Source organism: Periophthalmus magnuspinnatus, chromosome 17 (assembly GCF_009829125.3).
Source record: "Periophthalmus magnuspinnatus isolate fPerMag1 chromosome 17, fPerMag1.2.pri, whole genome shotgun sequence".
Lineage (NCBI taxonomy): Eukaryota > Metazoa > Chordata > Actinopteri > Gobiiformes > Gobiidae > Periophthalmus > Periophthalmus magnuspinnatus.
The window spans coordinates 22,271,002-22,292,515 of record NC_047142.1 but is presented as its reverse complement, the minus strand read 5'-3'; the positions used below and the strand labels follow the sequence as shown (position 1 = coordinate 22,292,515).

The 21,514-nt window shown below is 38.3% G+C and overlaps 1 protein-coding gene across 1 annotated transcript in view; it reads left to right on the top strand.

The window, feature by feature from the left end:
• Positions 1-382: 382 nt before the first annotated feature.
• The window catches only part of brinp2 (bone morphogenetic protein/retinoic acid inducible neural-specific 2), a 107,960-nt gene continuing 86,828 nt past the window's right edge, over positions 383-21,514 (top strand). The window contains exon 1 of the mRNA XM_033982943.2: positions 383-803. Within this exon, the coding sequence (XP_033838834.1) occupies positions 442-803 (362 nt within the window). The 5' untranslated portion in view covers positions 383-441. The remainder of the gene's footprint in view (positions 804-21,514) is intronic.

The window sequence follows — 21,514 nt, the reverse complement described above, 5'->3', positions numbered from 1 at the left end:
TTGATATAAAATGCTTTGATTGCCTTGAAGGTGGAAAAGCGCTATATAAAAATGTACGGTACAGTGAAGTTTACCTTTAGCATAACTCATACCATTCGATTTAATATCTCAACTTCTACTATGAATTACAACACACTTACACACTTGCATCATTTCATGGGCTGTGCTTTATGCCTTTCAATTTACAGTCTTCATTTTGTAAGAAGTTCATATTTAGTGCTTCCATAAACCCTTCATGAACCCGCATTTGATATCGGGCAATAAGAACTGACTTTGGAATCATAGTCAGTTATGTTTTGCAATGAGAAATTTTACACCAAAAATGTGAAGTAAACCAATTACTTAACCTTGTTCCTTGTTGTTTTGTCTTTCAGGTCGGCGGGAGGAGACTGCCAGAAGAAATGCTGGTCCCAGGTGCCCTAGAACATTACACCCGGGACCATGGCGACTCCTTGGCCAATCAGAAAAGAGAGGTACACCCATGGCTCCGCCCCCTCTGTTAGATGGTCCTCTTTGATGCTGCTATGGTTGCCATGGGTTTTGTTGTGGTTGCCGTGGCCCGGGCGTGGTGCTGAAGTGGGAGCGCCTGGAGCGAATAGTGGGAAGCCCCTGTCATCCTCATCGTCGTCATCATCGCCCTCTAACCCCTCCGGCTCGACAGCTTGGGGGTTCAGCGCTCGGCAGAGTAAAGGCCAACTGGATTGGCTGCTCTCGGAGAAGGGGCCGTTCCACAGATGTCCCGAGTACACAGAGTTCAGAGAGAGGTTTACAGGGGGATTCTCCACCAGATACAAAATATACAGGTAAAGAGATGTTCAAACACTATATTTGTGATGTGCAGCAAGATAACGCTGCACTGTGTAACTTTTCTGGGAGGGCGTCCTGCTGACACCTGCACAGTATTAAAGTAAATCTATCATGCATTTATTCATTTACAGGTGTTTTTATTTGTTAAAGGTCAACTAAAAACAACCGTGCTATGAGTGAGGCCACCACGTAGATCTGACCTGTAACTTTGTGTCGTGGTGCTACAGGCTACAGACCATCCAACAGAAAAGTTACACAGTGTACCTTTAAATGAAACGAATTTTAGTGTTTTGCTGTTTTTTGCACTGACTTCATTAATAAAATATACACTTTTACACTAGAATATATAGGTATTATGATTATGATTATGATTGCTACAACCAGTTAAGCAGTTAGAATACATTGTACAACTGTGAAGCTGCTCAATTTTGCAATATTTCTAATGTGTAAATCTTAAATAATCACCTCTTATAAAAAACCAAACCACCAAAAAAAAAAAAGGTCATACTCTAATATTTCGTTGGCCCGCCTTTAGCTTTGGTTACAGCACGCATTCGATTTCGCTTTTGCAATGTCACAAGATTTATTTCCATCCACATGTTGCATTAATTTTCACCAAGATCTTGCATTGATGATGGTAGAGTCTGAACGCTGCTCAAAGCCTTCTCCAGCACATCCCAAAGATTCTCAATGGGGTTAAGGTCTGGACTCTGTGGTGGACAATCCATGTGTGAAAATGATGTCTCCTGCTCCCTGAACCACTCTTTCACAATTTGAGTCCGATGAATCCTGGCATTGTCATCTTGGAATATGCCCGTGCCATCAGGGAAGAAAAAAATCCATTGATGTAATAACCTGGTCATTCAGTATATTCAGGTGTCAGCTGACCTCATTCTTTGAGCACAGACTGTTGCTGAACCCACACCTGACCAACTGCAGCAACAACCTATTTTCTTAGTTAAATCCAGGTGGCAGCTTTTATGTACATTCAAAAGCATACATATATTTTTATACATATTTGTTCATACAGCACTACTGCATTCAAGGTAGGTCATTTAAAATTTTGAATGTGTTAATTAATTTGAGTTTTCCTTATGGCTTTAGAATAGTTTGAAACAGTATATATTACACTTAATCAAATGAAAATTAATAATTTGCAAGTCAATCCAACAGCCTCAAAGTTAACGTTTAGTACAAATGGCGTACAATACATGTAAACGATCCTAAAATGTAACATAAAATGATTTGCTGTTGGCCTACCCTGATAAAGTCCCACTGGATCTGCTGGAAAACATTACTCTTGACCTTTGAAAAGGTCGACCCATAATGAAGACATTTAGTGACAGAAACATTTCAGAATGTGCAAATGCACTCAGAGCTTCTAACTGTGCACAAAGTGGGATAACTATGCCTGGAAATTACTCACTAAAGATTACATAGGATCTGTGTTATTCAATAGTTTATGAATGACACAAGTCCAATAGGTGCTGCAATGAAATTCACCCAAACATTTGTATTGACCTTTGCAGTCAAAATCTGATCATTATCTCATTTCTGGAGTTGTCATATAAACTCTATAGTTCAGAGCAGAAAGTCAGTGAAGTAAAGACCAAATTTAAAAAGCATTATTTACTCTTTAAATCTATTAACACAAGTACATTTGGTATTGGATTATCAAACTGGATGTGCATGTAGACACCAATTATCTGGTTTAATTAAAGACTTACTGATTACCCCAGTTATCCGATTTTCTGACCATATAAATGTAGCAACTGATGCATTGACTTCCCACTCCCCAGCCGCTTCCTCCATCTTCGATTCTCCCCATCTAGTAAAACACTGTATATGCTCTAATTATGGTTCAAAGACTGTAAATGTTGATTATAACGAAAATAGAATACATTTCCCTACTTTTAATCACTTTCTTTACTAACACCATATACAGAACTCTGAGCTTATATAATTCCCTTCTTTTCTTTTATGAACTGCTTAAAAATAGATTTTCTTGGAAGTTGTCAGTGCCGTTTGTACTGCCAGAACTGTGGACAGCTTTTGAAATCACATCCAGCTAATTATCTCCTGCAGCTCTTTGTTTCTGAAGCAAGCTTTTCAAACATCACACGGTGCACTTTAAAGTAAATAAGACCATCTTAGTTTACCTTTAGTGTAAGTATTTGTACTGATCCTCCAGCGCAGTATCAAAGGTCGTAAAAGTATGTCTTGTGTGTACTTATGAGTGACAGTACTCATGAGATTCTTTCAGTCTTTTGTTTTCACTTGTCATTCCAAGATGGCGGCCTGTGTATCAGTTCTAGGGGGAGAGAAGAGAGGTATGGAGTGACAGGTGAAGGTTTTGTTGACATAAGTGGGACAGATAACGACAATGTATTTTTTGCTGGAGGACAGTGAGATTGATGGATTGAAAGAGTGCACATAAATACTGTTCCTAAGACTTTAGCAGTGACTCATGTTAGACTCTTGTCTGTTTGGAGGAATACAGAAGAAAATAGACTAGTAGTTTGACTGAGGACATATTTCTACACAATCTGACGGCTATGAATGATATCCAGACAAAAACATGACACTGAGCTATAGTTTAGTGCCTTGGTTGCAGTGGTGGAACGTAACAAAGTTAAAGTAGTAAAGTAGAGTCGAGTAGAGTAACTTTCTACTCCACTAAAAAAATTTTTCTTAGTATTGTTTGAGACTTGCTAAAAAGAGGGGTTTTTTTATTTTTTTATCAAGGTTATAGTTTGAGCAAACAAAAATATACAAATAAAAACAGCAACAGGGACAAAAATTAATTAAATTGTTTCTGTTGAACAAAATTCAGCACAAATCTTTTTCAAACTCAATACATTTGATTTATTAGATCTCAAACTCTGCACAAAATACTTCTACTTTTTACTCTTTAAATACATCTTTTAACAGGCACTTTAATACTTTTAAGTCATTTTTTCATGTGGTTCTTTTAATACTTTTACTTGAGTATTCTTCCACCATACTTCTTCCACCACTGATTGCCTGTTTTTTAAATGGTCGCCTTGTTAAGGATGAATATTATTAGCATTGGACTGGTCAAAAACTAACTAGTGCTGTGAAAAGTATCAATACCCAGATACGATCGAAACGTAGATACTCATTTGAGCAGGTATCGTTTTTGAAAAAAGAGCACAGCCTATACAAGTCAAATGGGACTTTTCCTGAATAGATTTAGTTGTAGGATCTTAATTTATATCAGAAATAGACTACATGGAAATATTTTTTGAAAAACTACTAGTATTGTCAGTGTTGTAGCACAATCTGTATGGAGTATCAAGCCTTTTTCTTAGTATTGAAATTTTGTTTTGGTCTACCTCCTGGATAAATAACAAATAACAGCTAGTGCATCTGATATTTGAGCAGTAATGAAAGAAGTATTTGATTCTGTTACTTACCGGAGCAAAACAAGTCTCAAGTAATAGTAAAAGTATCACATGAAAAAAAAATCTACTTAAGTAAAAGTATCTGTCAAAAATGTAATTAAAGAGTAAAAACTCAAAGTATCTAATAAAGCTTCAAATGTAGTGATTTTAATAAAGATTTGTGCTGAATTTTGTTCAACAGAAACAACTGAATCATTTTCCTTGCTGTTTTCTTTTTGCATATTTCTGTTTGCTCAAATTATGAACGTGTTAAATATAAACTCCTCAGGCTTTTCGGCAAGTCGCAAACAATAATAAAAAAATACTTGTACTTTTCAGTCTGGTTCAAAAATGTGGTGCAATAGAAAGTACAGATACCCGTCCTCAAATGTAGTGAAGTAAAAGTAAAAAATATCCACTGTAAATTCTACTTAAGTAAAGTACAAATACCTAAAATGCATACTTAAGTACAGTACTTCACTACTTTAACTTCATTACGTTCCCACCACTGTATTTGAGTATATAGTATAGTTGTTTTGTTTTTTTGTATATTGACTGCCGGAACTTCAGTACACAAATTACAGCTATAGAACTCTCCACGTGTATTGCTTTTGCCCCCCTGTGACCTGACTAATACCTCTATAAGAAAATACGCACGTCAGGCTTGTCTCTGCATTAACTTTCCTCAGAGAAGGGCTCAGAATGGCCGACCTCATTAGCTTTTAATAAGACCTAATGCAAATGGGAATACATGTTAGCTTCAAATTTCCTGGGCTAACGCTAATCCCGCAAATCCTTTAATCTCATCACTCCTCCAGTTACATCAGACACTACATACTCAAACAAGCTGGAAAACTGTCAGGGTTCAGGGGCGTGGGGTCTGGCCTCTGCTTTTGTCTGAAAATCTTCTCTTGTCTTACTGGGATTATATCTGGAAATTACCACATTTACAAAGAACAATACAAATCTGCATAATCTGAAAATAAACTGACTTAAAAGGCCACATGCAGAAGAAAATACTTGAAAGTTGGAAAAATAACTCGTATAAAAGGTATCAGTTTATTGAACTACAAACAAATATATAGTATAAACTAATTTATGCCTAAATTATCCCATATCTTAACTGCAAACCATGTTGTTGATCTAATATGGGTTAGAGTAGCTCAGTTGGTTCTTGGTCATTGATTTGAAGGTTGGCAGTTCGAATCCTGCTCTTGACATAAAATATTATTGTCTGTGCAGTCCCTAAGTCGTCCAGGTCTGATCCAAAAGACGAAATTTAAAACTGTCAACTGGTCAAATCGTTTCGCTGCTCATCCAATTCTGGTCAGATTGCGGGTGAACAATGCATTATATCTATCTTAACGGAGGAGCTAACTACACTGAAACTGTAAGCAGCTATTGTTTCCGGTTTCAACCTTTAATGACCCTATTCAAACTGTAATGTCCGCCTATTTTTCTCTTTGTTCCTGTTTGTTTTGGGTCTGAGGATACAGTTGTAGATCGGTGAGAGAATATGTCTCAGGCCTTGTCTTTCTTAACAAAAATAACTTCTTTAGCTCGCCCCTCAGACCATTTATTCTCTTCTCTGGCTAAGATCTGTACCTCACTATCTTCAAAGGAGTGTTTAGTGGCTTTGAGATGTAGATGCACAGCAGACTGGGGTCCCGAGAAGCTCTTGCGACGGTGTTGGTACATGTGTGTTACATTAGAGTCTATTTTTAGTTTATTTTTTAAGTCTCTTTTTTAATTATTTTAAGCTATTATCTATTATCTTGTTTTATTGCATGTTACCATTTTCCTTCTGTTCTTTAACTGTGCGGTGCAATACTGGAATTTCCCCACTGTGGGACTAATAAAGGCATATCTTATCTCTTATGGAGTGGCTGTTTAGTTTCTCCAATGTAACGCTCACTGCACTCTTCACTACACTGAATGGAGTGGACCACATTACGTCTTTTGCTATAAAATATTATTGGTTGAGCTTATCAGATGATTGATGTTGTTGTGTCCATGAACAAGACACTTAACTCACCATTGTGTCTGCGTACATTGGCGTATGAGTGCGTGCGCGAGTGCCTTGAAGGTGGAAAAGTGCTATATAAATATGTGACCATTTATGTCTGTGTAATGCCTCAGCCGTCCAGGTATGATCCATAGTAAAAGAAAAATTCAAATATGTCAACTGGAGGAAAAGTTGTAGGAATGAGGATGTTTGGCTGCTCATCCAAGACGCTTCTTCAGTTCTGGTTAGATTACTGGTGGACACTGCCTTAAATCTATCTGAAACAATAGCTGTGTTAGTTTGATTTGAATTTTTCTTTTACTATGTGACCATTTACCATTTATTACCTCACGGGGGCCAGATTATTGGTCCCTGCAAAACAAAATGAACTGACAGTGTATACAGACTTCCATCACCACAGTGTGAGCAATGCCTTTTCAGTATTACGTTGCAAAGGTGATTTATGTGGACAGTTATTCTACATTGAAATTCCAAACGCTATCCACAGTTTGGTATGCAGATCTTGTGGAATGCAGTATTATAATTGGTCTGAAAGGTGTCATTTGTCTGTTCTGTGTGAATAATTAAAGGAATATTTTACACCATCTGAAGTATCTGTAATGGATAGAAACATTAGTTACATTGACATTTAAATAGCTCATATTAGTCAAAGCTTTATTTTGGCAAATTTTGGCGCTTGCAATTACTGTCTCACATTGTTTAATTAGTTTTTCAAAGTGAGTTTACATTCTGAAAGTGAAATGAAATGTCACACTTTAAATTTCACACATTAGAGAAAAATAATTAACTGGTAACTGCTAATTGGATCTGCAGTATACATCAGACGTACAGCGATCACGGGACTATTATCACAAAACAGAGAACTTAATAGAATAAATCTGAATTTGAGTTTTGTTAAATGTTTTGAACTTGCAAAAATGAACAATATTGGTGAAGTTTAGGACATTATATTGAAATATGTAAAACACATGGCTTTTTTTATACCGGTACTGTATTTTTTTTGTAAATTAATGGCCAGTATTATTAGGAAACTATTTTTTAATCCTTAATTTACGTTATAACTACAGCATGTTAATTCATACCGTAAATTTCGGATTATAAGCCGCTACTTTTTTTCCACGCTTTGAACCCTGCGGCTTTTACAGCAGTGCGGCTTATATATGGAATTTTACTGGATAACGGACCCTGGGGGGCGCTCTCTAGCTGTAAACGTAAAAGTGAGACAGACGTGGGGAAAGATTCTGCTCTGAAGAATTCACTAGTTTTGATTTTGAACGATCATTTTGCGCATCATGAAATGGATATGATGCAGTTTTTAAGATAAAGAAACAGAAAGGAAACAGAGCAGGGGTCGGCCTTTAACACGCAAAGAGCCATTTGGACCCACTTTCCACGTAAAATAAAACACTGGGAGCCGCAAATACTTTTTGACATCTAAAATGAAGATAACACTGTATAATAACAATAATGTAACGGAATAATGTAGGTTTTACTTTCACGGACAAGCCTTCTACACGTGGCAGATAAATATGGCAAAAACAACTTAAGTGCATTAAAAAAATACAACTCACCAAACCGCTGCATCATGCATCGCGCTGATTATGTGATTATGTCTACTCTACTCCGCAGTTTCTTTAAAAAAACAACAACAAAAAAACTCGTAGCGTATCGTTTAATCCCAGGTGCTTATTCTCCATGTGCCAAAGCAGTTTTGAAGGTTTCATTGCCTTATTTGCTTTTCCCGTATGTTACGCAGAGCGAACTCTGTGCGTGAGTCACCTGCAGCGACAAACCCAGATTTTAAGTAGGCATTGTCTGTTAAATTTATCTTTCTTTTTCTTGGAGGTCGTAGTCTCTTCTTCTGGCTCCTCAGTTGTCCTTTTCCCCTTTGTTAAAAAGATCTACAAAGACTTTTGTTTTGGCTCATTTTCACTCGCTTGTGGCTCTACTTTTGTGCGTCGTGTCTGATGTGTTATACGTGATACGTCACCGCGGAGACAAGAGCAGATAATAAACTTGCTACTACATCAAATAGATTTCTGTGGCGATTTCCAGCAGGATTTTCATGATACATCTACAGACGAGCTTATTAGTGTGTCATTAGGGACGGGCCAAAGTTGCTCCTGACCCCTGTGCGCACAACGTCTGAAAATCAGGGCTCTTTACGCAGGACTGTGAGCTGTGTCTGTGTCAGTTCCCAAGCCACGCAGAGCCGCAGTATGAGGCGGAAAGAGGCGCATACGGCTCCGGAGCCGCGAGTTGCCGACCCCTGAAATAGAGCCACTGCACGTAAGCTCGACATCAATGAATCCAACTTGGTCAATGTAAAAAGACGACAAAAGTTTTCAGAGGAAATAAAAGCAGATTTTCCGTGTTGGTGCAGCTTTATTTTCTAAACCTGCAGATGTGTTCATCCCGTGTTGTTGTCGTGTTGGTGCCAATTTTCAGGCACAGTTTTAAAAAAAGCGTGTCGGTGCACCGTCTTTCTGTGTAAATGTCTCATGTTACAATATGAAAACCTGCGGCTTTTATTCAGGTGCGGCTTATATATGTACAAAATTGATTTTCTCTTCAAATTTAGCTGGTGCGGCTTATATCAAGGTGCGCTCTGTAGTCCGAAATTTACGGTACTTTAAAACATAGTACTAGACTATACAAGGTCCAGCTATAACTCAAAACAAATGTGCAAAGAAATGCAGTGAAGTAGAAGTAAAAAGTATCCACTGTTAAATCTACTTAAGTAAAATTTGTTCTTAATCACAGTACTTTACTACTTTTGATTTGTTATGTTTCACTATTGTATTTGAGTATATTGTATATTTTTATATTGATTGCCAGAACTTCAATAAAAAAATTACAGCTATAGAACCCACCACATGTGTCTCAGAGAATAGACTTTAAAGCAGCTCTGCTTGTGTAAGAGTCTCTCCAGGGCCTAGCACCAAAGTACATCTCCCACATGTTAGTGCCATATAAACCATTTGCATATGGCACTAAGCCCTAAGCCCTAAGCCCACCATGAAGTAGAGGGACCGGCCTCCTACAGCAAGAGGCCAGTCCCTGTACTTCAGGGACCAGCCTCCTGCTAGTGCCCAGAGTCAGGACTAAACATGGGGAATTAACGTTTCAGTTTTATTCAGGTAAAGTCTTCCTGAAGATGTGAGACAGGCCTCTAGTTTGATAATGTTTAAATACAGGCTCAAAATGGTTCTGTTTAGTTGTGCATATGACTGGAAGATTTTTATTCTGCACTTTTCTCTTGTAACGTTCATTTTCTTATTCTGTAAAGCACGTTGAATTACTTTGTGTACCAATTGTGCTACACAAATAAACTTGCCTTGCCACATGTATTTGTTTTGCCCTCCTGTGACCTGACTAATACCTCCATAAGAAAATATGCACGTCAGGCTTGTCTCTGCATTAACTTTCCTAAGAGAAGGGCTCAAAATGGCCGACCCCATTAGCTTTTAATAAGACCTAATGAACCAGAGCGCAGCGCTTAAGTTTCACTTTTGTTTTCTCCATATACGGCACTTTAGATCAGAGGCAGCACTGTGGAGGACATACTTTTTGTTTATGCTTTTACTACGTGGTTACCTGAGCAGAGAAGGAGGATTATGGCAACCTTTACACTGACTCACTTGGATACATTTACTACACCACATTTACTTGGGAACTACCATTTTACCAGCAAAAAGGTGGAGGATTTGTGTGGTGTTTGGTGGATATTATCTATTTGGTTCATAGAATGTGTAAAGAAGTGGACTAAGTGAGTGTGATCTCACCCACAGCGTTTAGTTCCAGTCAAATGAAGCTCATCGAGGCTAGAGCAGTTATTTGGAGCCGAGTTACATTTTGGAATCCCGACTGCAAGTATCATAGCAACCAAAGAACCAATCCAGAGCGAGCGTGTTGAACGTAACACTCCTTCCCGTTCGCACCTCTGGTTTGGCAGGGAACGAGCGCTTAGCAACGCTGTCAGTCAAACCTGTTGCTAACGCTAGTGGGAGCGACCTCGGGGAAAAAAGGCGCCTAATTTAACTGTTAATGATGGTCAAATGTTGAATCACTCACAAAACAGTGAAATAAAAATACCGGGATCGTGTAGAGCGGGTCAGTGTGAACATTATGAGACCAAAATGATGAGCAGTTACAGAGAGAGGAGTGAGAATTTTTCAGTGTGAAGTGAATTGGAGCCAGAGTTGATTAAGCCGGAAGCGTGCCCATGGTCACTTCATATTTGGAACATGGTGGCTCTCGCGTTAGCTATGCCCATTTATCTATACACTCTATGGTTTGGCTTGAGCTTTAAACAGACACTTCAAACAGTGACTGGATGTGAACACTTTGACTTTGAGACACTGTAAAGGCCCTGCAGTGGTGCGTTTTCAAATGGACATGTTGCAACTGTAGACGCGTGGTTTCTTCAGCTCTTCTGTTTTACCTGTCAGGTGACACGCTGTGCTGTGTTTGGACACATGTAGGCCTGTTTTAAAACATGAATGTTCTATATTTTGTTCACCATAAATTGCATTGACTTCCTGTACAAAACTGCAGAACGGCATTTCTTTATGACCAGCATTTACCAGCATTTATGTAGTACATTTTTCAACACTAAATGTGAGTCTCAATTTTAGGAATAATCATGAGTAACTACAGAGATGTGGGCAGCGATATGAAGTAGGCGAAAATGGATGTCTTCTGAGCCACTCAAGCCTTTTGTACAGGACAATTCAGGACTAAAACATGCACAAATAAATCTAAATACACCTTTGAATAAGCTTATGATGATGAGACACTGTTAAAACATTGTTAAAAGCTCATAAGTCAAAATTATATATGTCCCATTTCACCTTTAGGGATGTTGAATCAAAACATTTGATATTCTACTACTTACAGTTCAATTTTATTTATAGCACATTAAATACCACTTCAGCTGCTCAAAGTGCCTCAAATAAAAAGTCAACAAAAAACAAATATGCAGATATTGTGATACACAGACAATAAAACACCCAGATATCCTGTGTAGCTAGTATTAAATGCCAGGGAGAAGTGGTCGGTTTTCAGTCTAGTCTTAAACTGTGTTAAAGACTGTGAGGCTCTGACAGGCAGAGGGCGCTGTTCGTTAGTCTGGCCACAGAAAAGGCTCTGTCACCTCTGGTCTTGAGCCGCTCTGGGTGGAGTATAGAGCTGCACATTTAAACACAATCAATAACATTTTGAATTGCACCTAATATGAAATAAGAGCCAGAGCAGGTTGCACAGCACAGGCTTGATGTGCTCTCATCTCTTAGTTTTTGCCAGCAGATGAGCTGCAGTGTTCTGGACATTCTGTAAGTGCTGCAGGGAGCCCCGGTCCCACCTCACATAAAAAAGAATCCAGATGCAATGTTACAAATGTGTGGATCTGTCTGTTTAAGGTAAGGCCTAAACTGAAAAAAGCTGGACTTTATGACAGAGCTAATTTTGACACCACTTCAAACTCAGTGAAAATTACTCACAGCCTGTTATTATATGGTGTTATAAGTGTGAAATACTGTGTTTTATCAATTCACAAATTATTTAATTCTAACTTCGTTCTTGTCGCTCCTGTCTGCTGCCAGGTCCAACAGATGGAGCTGTGGCCCAAACTGCCAAGTCAACAATGGCATGTAACACTGCAGCATTTCAGTGTGTGGGACTGCATTATTTACTAGTGAAAGTTGTTGTGTGTTAAGTGTGTATATCGTTCTTGTAATGTGTTTGTTTTTGAGGCAGGATTAAGCACTTATTCATATTTTAATTTATATCAAGATGCAGTAATTTCTTATAATTTCTTATCCAGGTCCATAGCGCAAATTTAACTTTAACTGCAATTTCTGACGTCCGTTTTACAATACCTCGTCATATAGTCAAAATGCAACACATTTCCGAGCCGTGAATCTAAAAACAGTGAGAAAAGCGGAGATTGGGGCCACATGTGGTCCTAAAGTGCCAAATTAACCTGGAGCTCACAGGGAGGCCAGTAATGACTGATATATTAGTCTGTATAGAAATGATTGTGTGAAATAATGGACCAGAGGTGAGAGAGCAGGTGAATATGAAACAGGCCTTGTTCTCCCAGAATAACTCCTAACATATCGATGCAGCGCGGGGGGCTCAGAACACATCTCGAATCGACCCTTCATTTAAGCTATTTGCCATTTTAGAGAAGTACGTTTTCCTAATCATACCAAGATTGAACTGTGGCATTGGATTTGCTTCGGGCTCATGATTTGAAATGTGAACACAAAATAACACGTTTGGTTTCAGGCTTGTTGATTAGTCTGCGCTGAGTTGTGTACACCCTCTCTATGACCTTTTATACATGTTTTTTATTTTCCTGTTATTCTGTTTGGTGGAAAATGATGGTGATCGGTATCATAATTGGTGTCATAATAGGTTCTTGTTATTCAGTTGATAAACCGTTTTGAATTTGAAAGGAGTCTGGGTGCATTGAATCGGTGATCTACTGAAATCATCATGACCGATGTTGAAATTAACTAATATTTTATACTGTGTTGGATAATTGTAACTTTCATAGTACAGTTTTAGGACAAAATATAGAATAAAAAACCCAAAACAATATAATAATGTAATATAACAATCTACACTGGTAAAGTGAGACACGGAGCAGTCTTGTTGCATCATTTTGCTTAAATAAAGGTATACTATGCAATATTTATGATGGAGGGTCTGGTACCTGCTTGTCTCCATGGAGATATTGTAGCTTCATTTGTAACAATCCACTGTATGGCATTAGAGTTATGACTGTTGCATTGGTAGCACTTTAAAATAGGGTTCAGGACTTTCTAGGTACTTCCGGTGGTAATGAGTAGATACTTGATACTTATGGTGATAGTTGCAATGGTAGTTATTGTGGTATTTCCTGTGGTACTTGGAAATACGCTGGAAATTATATTAATACTTACCGGTACTTTGTGCTACTTAAAGTGGTACTTAAAGTGGTACAAGAAGTGATACTTACACTAATAGTTATTGGGAGTAGTACTGGTATTTATAGTAATATATGTTATTAAATGAATGGTTAACTAACTTGAATGGTTAACAGACCCTATTTTAAAGTACTACCCTTACATTTAATTCATTACACATGTTTTTATTGGTCAAAAAGATAAAACAAAAAAAAACAAAAAAAACCCATCTGACTTTAACTTGCCCTTGTTGTGTCACATACTTGTCTCCATGGAGATAGATAAGTTTAATGTCATACCGGGAAACTATCTAGCCAAGCATGTGATGGACCCTCCAGCTGAAAAGTTTCATAGATCACCTTTAATTTTCACTAAATCCATAAAACATTGGGATTTTTAGTAAAAACACCAAATGTAATTTTAGCTAATTTACCCAGAAGTCACTTTGGGATGCTTTTATCTAATCACAATCTTTGTCTGCTGGGGCCTCCCACTGAGGAATCCAGGGGAAAAAATAACTGAAGCTAATTAGTCGAATAAAGGCCCTGCTGATGTGTGATAGACACCGAGCACCAGAGGGGGCAGCAGAGAGGGAGCGTGTGACAACATGAATTAGACGGTAGCAGCCTATTGAATTTTAAACAGAACAAAGTGGGGACAATGTAGATGTATGTAAGGCAGCGGGGTGTGGCGAGGAGGAGCACTGTGTCTTCATGACTCAACCCTCCCAAAGTCTATTTATGTGATTTATTGCTGTTAAAGCATTGGATCATACACAGACAGTATTTAACAGTATGATGGGAGGCTGCACTCTCCTGGTAAAGCACAGCGCTACACTATCATTTATGTGTCATTCTTCTCTTTGGTATGACAGTAATAAATGCTAGTCCTTGCATCACAGTGTATTAGGAAAGAAAACTGATGGTGGTTTTCACGCGAGACTATCTCTGCTTTGTCACTGCGGTTTGAACATGTCGCCCGTCGCTAGTTTTAATGCTACAAAAAATGTAAAGCAAATGCGACTTAGTTAGGTACTTAGGTTACTTAGGTAGGGGGTCCATCGACTTCTGGTCTCCATGGAATTATTTGTTTGTCTGTAATGTTCAGCAGTATGGCGTTAAAATGAATCTGTTTACCTAGGCCTATCATGATTATTACTATATTGACGTATTGTTCAATATATAAAAGTTGGAACAGTATTTTTTGGGGTCATTATTTATCGTGTGTAAAAAAATTAATAAATAAAAAAAAAAAAAAAAAATTGCACTACTGGGAAATGTTTTTGTTATTTTTTTCATTATGAGATTTAAGTTGTAAAATGTCAAAGTAATAACTTCTATGACTCATTACAGATATAAACTAAGCAGCTTTTTTTTTTTTTTTTTTTAACAATATTGTACATTTAGAATAATTTTTGTGGTTTAAATCTGCTCTTGGGACATTGTGTCAGTGGCATAAATTTGTTTCCGTATTATCGTTTATCGTCTATATTTACTTCAGCAATATATCGAACTTCAAAACATAAGTAAACATAGGCCTGTCACGATACAACAGCGTTCTACTTTTCACAAATCTAACCTATAACTTGCCTTGTATTGTCACCAGTTTTTCTTTCCTGTGAGATAAATATGTTTAATGCCATTATGTGGAATATTCTGGATGAAACACTAATATACATGGGGACAAACAGGTGGTTGACCCTCAATCAAAACGGTTGCACTGTACATCTATAAAACGACAATATACAGATAAACCACGCAAACATAATGAAATCACATATTTTGTCTCATTCACTGTATTCTGATCATAGAGTCTATATATAAAAAGACATAGCTAACCTGCTAGCTCCAGTTTCGAAATAGTAAGTGAGCATGGGTGCGCTTTCGACTCCATCGACTCTGGCTCCAATTCACTTTACACTGAAATATTGTCACCCCTCCTTTTGTACGTGCTGCAGTATCTACATGATCCTGGCGTTTTTATTTCATTATTTTGTCCAAGATTCAAGATTTGATCATTAATAACAGGAAAATCAGGCTCTTTCTTTCGTCGAGGTCGCTCCCACTAGCATTAGCAACAGGTTTGATTGACAGTGTTGCTAAGCGCCTGCTCCCTGCTAAACCAGCGGGTGTGGCCGGGAAGGGGCGTTACCTTCAACAGCCTTGCTCCGGATTGGCTCTTTGGTTGCTATGATACTCGCAGTTGGAATTCCAAATGTGAAACTTGGCTCCAAATTTGCCCCTATAACTGTTAGCGTCGATGAGCTTCTATGATTCGAACATATTTTTGGATACAAGCCGCAAACAATACTGTCCATTTCCATGATTTCATAGTAAACCACATCTTTTTTTTTTTTTTTTTTAACTGTATTTTCTTTTGGCTGGTAGACTATTTAACAGGATGGATGTAAGCAAGAAATGGGGGTGAAGAGAAAGGAGAGACATCCAACAAATCTAACAAAGGTGAGGCCAGCACAGAGTCTAGTTAAATACTGCAGCGAAGAGATAGCTCCTAGGTTTTAAATGGTCTGGTTTCCTTCTTTCAGAGTGAAAAATAACATGAAAATAAACATGTTTGGGCCAACAGATTTTGTCATGGTATTAAAGTTCACAGCTTTGCAACTTTGTAGAGAGTAACATGATCTTATTCAAAGTGCTGAGTAAATAGTGCAGTCTCATATTCAGCAGTGACTGGATCAGCTTTTTGAGATCGCTGAGTGCTCTGCTATATGTGCTACATCAGGGTTTGGAATTGGCTGTTCTCAATATTATGTTTGGGTTTTTTTTTCATCTATAATTTCATGAGCAATTTTAAGTTTAAAGGGCCCATATTAGTCTATTTCCTGATCTATGTTATGTTTCCTCGTCACAAACATACCTGGAGTTGTGTTTTGTTTCATTCGCACATGTTTAACACACAAACCCTGCAAATTTAACTAAGTTCTTCTCAAACAGTAAACACTCCAAACCACCTTGTGATGTCATGTGGTGATACAGGAAGTGCTTCACTGTGTTGTTAAACTCCACACACAACTTCACTAGAATCATTTGGATAATTTCAGCTCTGGAATTGCCCATTTCTTGTGACCTAAAGGTAAAAAAGTAGCTGTTAATATGAAAACCAGCACTATGTGACATCATAAGGTGGAACAGACCATTTTGAGCTTTGGAGATGTAGACGGACTAGTAATAAAGTGTTACTCAAATGTGTGAATGAAACAAAACGCAACTCCATGTATGTTCTTAAGGCATTATAACATGGCTTAAAGTTCATATGTGTCAATTTTGTGAAATAAGATGACGAATGACCAGCCGAGAGGTGAGAGAGAGGAATGTGGATTTTGTTAAATTCAGCTTATATTCATAGGAAGATAATCATTGTTCAAAAGTTTGATGTCGTGTATTTCTCAAACTGTGGTGCATGAACCTCTTCGGGCATAGCCAAATATTTTCGTGTAAGGTATTTTCTAGCAGTGGGGGGTTACAAGGACATGTGGACAATAAGATAACAGCTATGTTCTGGTCATTTTGGTTAAAGCCACTTCTTATCTGTAGCCCCTCTCACTCAGGAGTGTGTGACCCCAGCTCCGAGAGGGGGGAGGGTTATAAAACACTCACCTTGTTTGACTTTGCCCAAAGTTTCTTAATGTGTAATGCCATGCAGACCAGAAGAAGACCCGCCTCGCAAACACATACACTGAGAGACGCTATAAAAGCAGTCAGCATGCACATCTCAGGACTCTCTTCTATCCTTTCTGACTTTATGTTTCAGTCTCTTGGTCCTCTTTGACAGATGGTACTTGTGAAACATTAAAGAACCTTTGCTATAAGCTATGGGGGCAATATATACATTTGTGCTTTCAATATGTGTGTGTTTTATGGAAAGTCCGTGCTCTCAAATTAGTATTTTCTTAGCAGGACAGTAGTCAAATAGGCCTGTCATGATACAAGCTCGAAGTGCGATATATTGCTGAATCAAATATAGACGATAAACAATAATATTGAAATCAAACCATAAAGCAGAATTATCCTCAAAAAAAGTTGTCTAAATGTAGTTAGTAGTTGTTAGTTTGTATCTATAATTCATAATTCAAATCTGGACAACTTTAATCTCATCGTAGTACTTAAAAATAACACAAAATTTCCCACTAGTACAAAGAAAAAGTACTGACGATAAATATTGACTTCTAAAAATGACTGTTCCATTTGTCATGTATTGAATGATAAGTTGATATAGTATTTATAGTGACAGGACTATAGTCATATGGCCATTTTACTGGATGCATGGTTCAGCATAGGACTGTGCTAAAAGTTGAATATGTGGTGATGCTACTATTGGTGCCACAGTGTTGAAATCGTGGACTGCAGTACTGAAATCTGCACTGGTATACACGGGTTTGTTGCTTGTTTAGAAAAAGGAAATTTGTTTATGCAGCCCATTTGACATATTCTCAATTCCAGTGATTAAAATGGGTGTATTTCACTTTACTTTTATACAGTTAGAGGTTTAACAAAGAAATACAGTTGTTAAAATACATTTGGTCCTTTAGAAATAGTCATATATCACAGAGTATCATGTGCAAATATATTAATTATGCAATGTGCTGCAAAATTACATCATCATTTCATAAGCCGTATAGCGTATCGGGAAGGACCCTGTGTTTCTCAGCCCTACTTTAGCTTCTTATTTCCTTTTCTGCGCACTTGTTCACAGAGTGGAGCCTACATACATACACACACACGTAGCTTAACCTTAAAGGACCATATTACACTATTTTGTGATCTATGTTCCTCATCAAAAACATACCTGGAGTTGTGTTTTATTTCATACACATGCATAATCGGGCTGAATGGTGCATTTAAGGACTTACGTAACATCCGGTGCGACATGTGCTGTCCCATTTCATGCACCCGATAAATGTGGCCGAAAATGTGCCCTGCATTGTCACGGGGATCAACCGTAGCCGAAGCACGCATCCGAGCACACTTCGCGCACTGCTATATCCCATCATGCACCGCGCCTATGCAAAAAGGAGATGAAAATGGAGTATGCTACGCAATACATGTTCAAATGTAAGTACTGGTTTACGTCATCTACATCAGAGCGACATAAAACTGTTAAAATTTGAGTAAATATTTGTATGAGGCGACTCAGCCTTAGTAAAATCCTGTTCATTTGAGTTGTAACTGACCAAACGGTTAGCGGAATTTTCCCATACAGTTCTTTATTAGTGTAGCTATCGTAATGTTTAATATTCGTTGTTTTTTAAGAATATTCTTTAGTCGTTAGGGAGCGGCGAGCAGACGGCAGAGATTTATCCACCTGAGAGGGGAGAATGGGCACTTATTCACCGGTGCCAAATTCTCCACAAGCGCACAGACAGAGGTTGAAATGCGCTCTGTGTCCCATTTCGACATGAAGGCGGCTACACGGATGAGTACACTTCGTCGGGCGGGTACTTCGAACGGAACTTCGAACGGTACATCGAAGGGTACTTCAAACGGTACTTCAAATGGCACATAGAAATCTACTTTGAAAGGTGCATTTGGTGAATTAAGACATGACCGTAGACAGACTAATAATAAAGTGTTACTCAAAACGTGTGAATGAAACAAAACACAACTCCAGGTATGTTTTTGAGGAGGTAACAGCATTATAACATGGCTTAAACCTCACAAGAACCAATTTTATGTAATTTACGACCTTTAACCTTGATCACAAAGTTGAGTTTAGCTGAAGATAACTAGCTGAACAACTGGCAGATGGAGCTGACTGTAACATTTTAATGATACCAAAACTCCATTGGCCATGTCTTTCTTGTATGATCAATAATGTTTATGGTTTGAAGTCTGAAGGCTGATTGGCGCCAGTGCACTGTGACATTGTTTTTGATACAGAGTTTGACGATAACATTGCCCAGACCTATTGTCGTCTTGGAAATGGCCAGTCCAGATTTCATTAATTTTGTTTTCTGGTAGGAATCTGTCTATCATTTTTGCTCAACAATGTTTTTTTTTTCTATAAAGATTTGACATACCTGCTAATTGGTGGTGTTACAGATACAAACAGTTGTGGCACGTTCAAGGCATTATCTGTGTGAAACTCATAATGAGACGACAACACTTCAGAGACACAGGGTCATAATATTATAACTATTGTAGTGAACCCAAGTCATTCTATTTTCTATCTAAGAAATTGAGTTTAAAAGTTTAATCTTGTGCTGGTTCTGTCTGATTGAACTTTAAATACACTTTTGTATTTTATTTGGCCACAAAGTTACTCAAATAGTTATGTTAACGGTTTCACTACTCAAACTAAACAGATAAAGGTGCCCTCTGTGCCCTTTCAAAAGTAAGCTGGATGAAAACTTTCTGTTCAAAATAGAGTTCTCTGGCCTGGTCAAAGTTTTGAATATTTCCAATGTATTTTGTACTGCAATTTCTCTCCATTATTCATAGACAAGAACAGCTTTTTGACCCTTAGTGGAGTGTATATTTAGGAATAGATAAGTTGTAATTCAAAACACAGTTGTAGTATAAGCCATATTCCAGTATTATTAGCATCATGGCATAAAAATAGTTTACAGTGATGTTGACCAGTCTTAAAGATACACAAATTCACTTTTTTTCCTGAAATGTTGCACAGTATGGCGAAAAATACCTTAAAAAAATAATCATACTTCTGTGAGCGGACTTGCCTCTTCGCAAATCTGACCTGTAACTTGTCTTGGATGTGTCACCTGCCTGTCTCCATGGAGATAGATAGATATGTTTATTGCTATACTATAGAAAATTCCAGAAAATGGAGACACAACAACAGTCACCTTAATAAGCCATATTTGCAGTGTTGTTATGATGTTGTTGTATAGATCCACCTCTAGCGTTTTATTTTATTTTTAAGCATTTTTTTTTTTACTTTTAGGCTCATGTTTAGGTCTGTCACGAGAACACATTTTAAAGTCAAATATATTCCTGAAGTAAATATAGACGATAAACAATAATATTGAAATTTGTGCCACGGACACAACAACCCAAGAGCAGATTTAAACCACAAAAACTAGTCTAAATGTACAATATTGTTAAAAAAAACACAAGCTGTAGTAAATAAGTAGTAGTTATTTTGCATCTGTAATGAGTTATAGTGGAACGCAAAATGTACACATGATACATATTGACCCCAAAACATATCGTTCCATCTTTCATATATTGAACGATAAGTCGATACAGCCATTTTTGTAACAGGCCTATGTTTGTAAGGGACAAAAATAACACAGGACTAAAACACAGCTCGTATTTCTGCAGAATCAACAACTGAAGCAGCAAACTCATTTATCTCAGTTAAAAAGAAGTTTCATATTATGTTCTGAGTGATACAAGAAAACACAGAGGTCTTCCGCATTTGAGAGACACGTGCTACACTCTGTGGTCCGACCGTTCTGGATTCAAACAGAATACAGAATGGACTGGCTCAGGCAACAACAACAAAAAAAAAGTTCTAGCATTTTGTCGTACACATATAAATTGTGTATGCAGCATCTTCTCACCAGCCTAATTTGAATTCATGCAGATTGTGGCTGGTCTGTGGAGCTGCTGCTGGAGATGTGACTTCCTTGTATTATGTTTGCTTTGTTGACGCTGAGCCCTTACCGCTCGGATCCCCGCTCAAATCTGTCAGAGGAATAAACTGTGCTCCGCAGATAACCCCAGCCAAATGGTGTACTTAGCTGCTGTTGTGAAACCACTGATAAAAGCTGCTGCTACTGCAAGCCACAATGACCACAGAGCCACACGCTATACCTGCAGGAAACGAGGGAGGGAGAGAGGAGGAGAGGAGGAGAGAGGGGGGGTGGGGGGGTGGGAAGAGGTGAGAGAGAGTGGAGAGAGACAGATTAAAAGGAGAGGGATATATAACAAAAGTGAAAAGAAGAAAGAGGAAGACCAAGAGGAGGATGAAGGAGAAGGGGAGAAGAAGGAGAGGGGGAATGAGAAAAGGAGGAGTGAGAGTGGACGAGAGAGAGACAAGACTGAGAGAGAGATGAGGCGGGAGATAGAGATGGAACGAGTGTGGGAGGAGCAGGGAGAGAGAGGAAGGACAGAGGAGGAGCGAACAGGAGGAGAGAGACAAGAAAGGGGGGGCAATAGTGGGAGGAGCAGGGGGAGAGAAGAAGGACAGAGGTGGAGCGAACAGGAGGAGAGAGACAAGAAAGAGAGGGAGGAGGGGGGCAAGAGTGGGAGGAGCAGGGGGAGAGAAGAAGGACAGAGGTGGAGCGAACAGGAGGAGAGAGACAAGAAAGAGAGGGAGGAGGGGGGCAAGAGTGGGAGGAG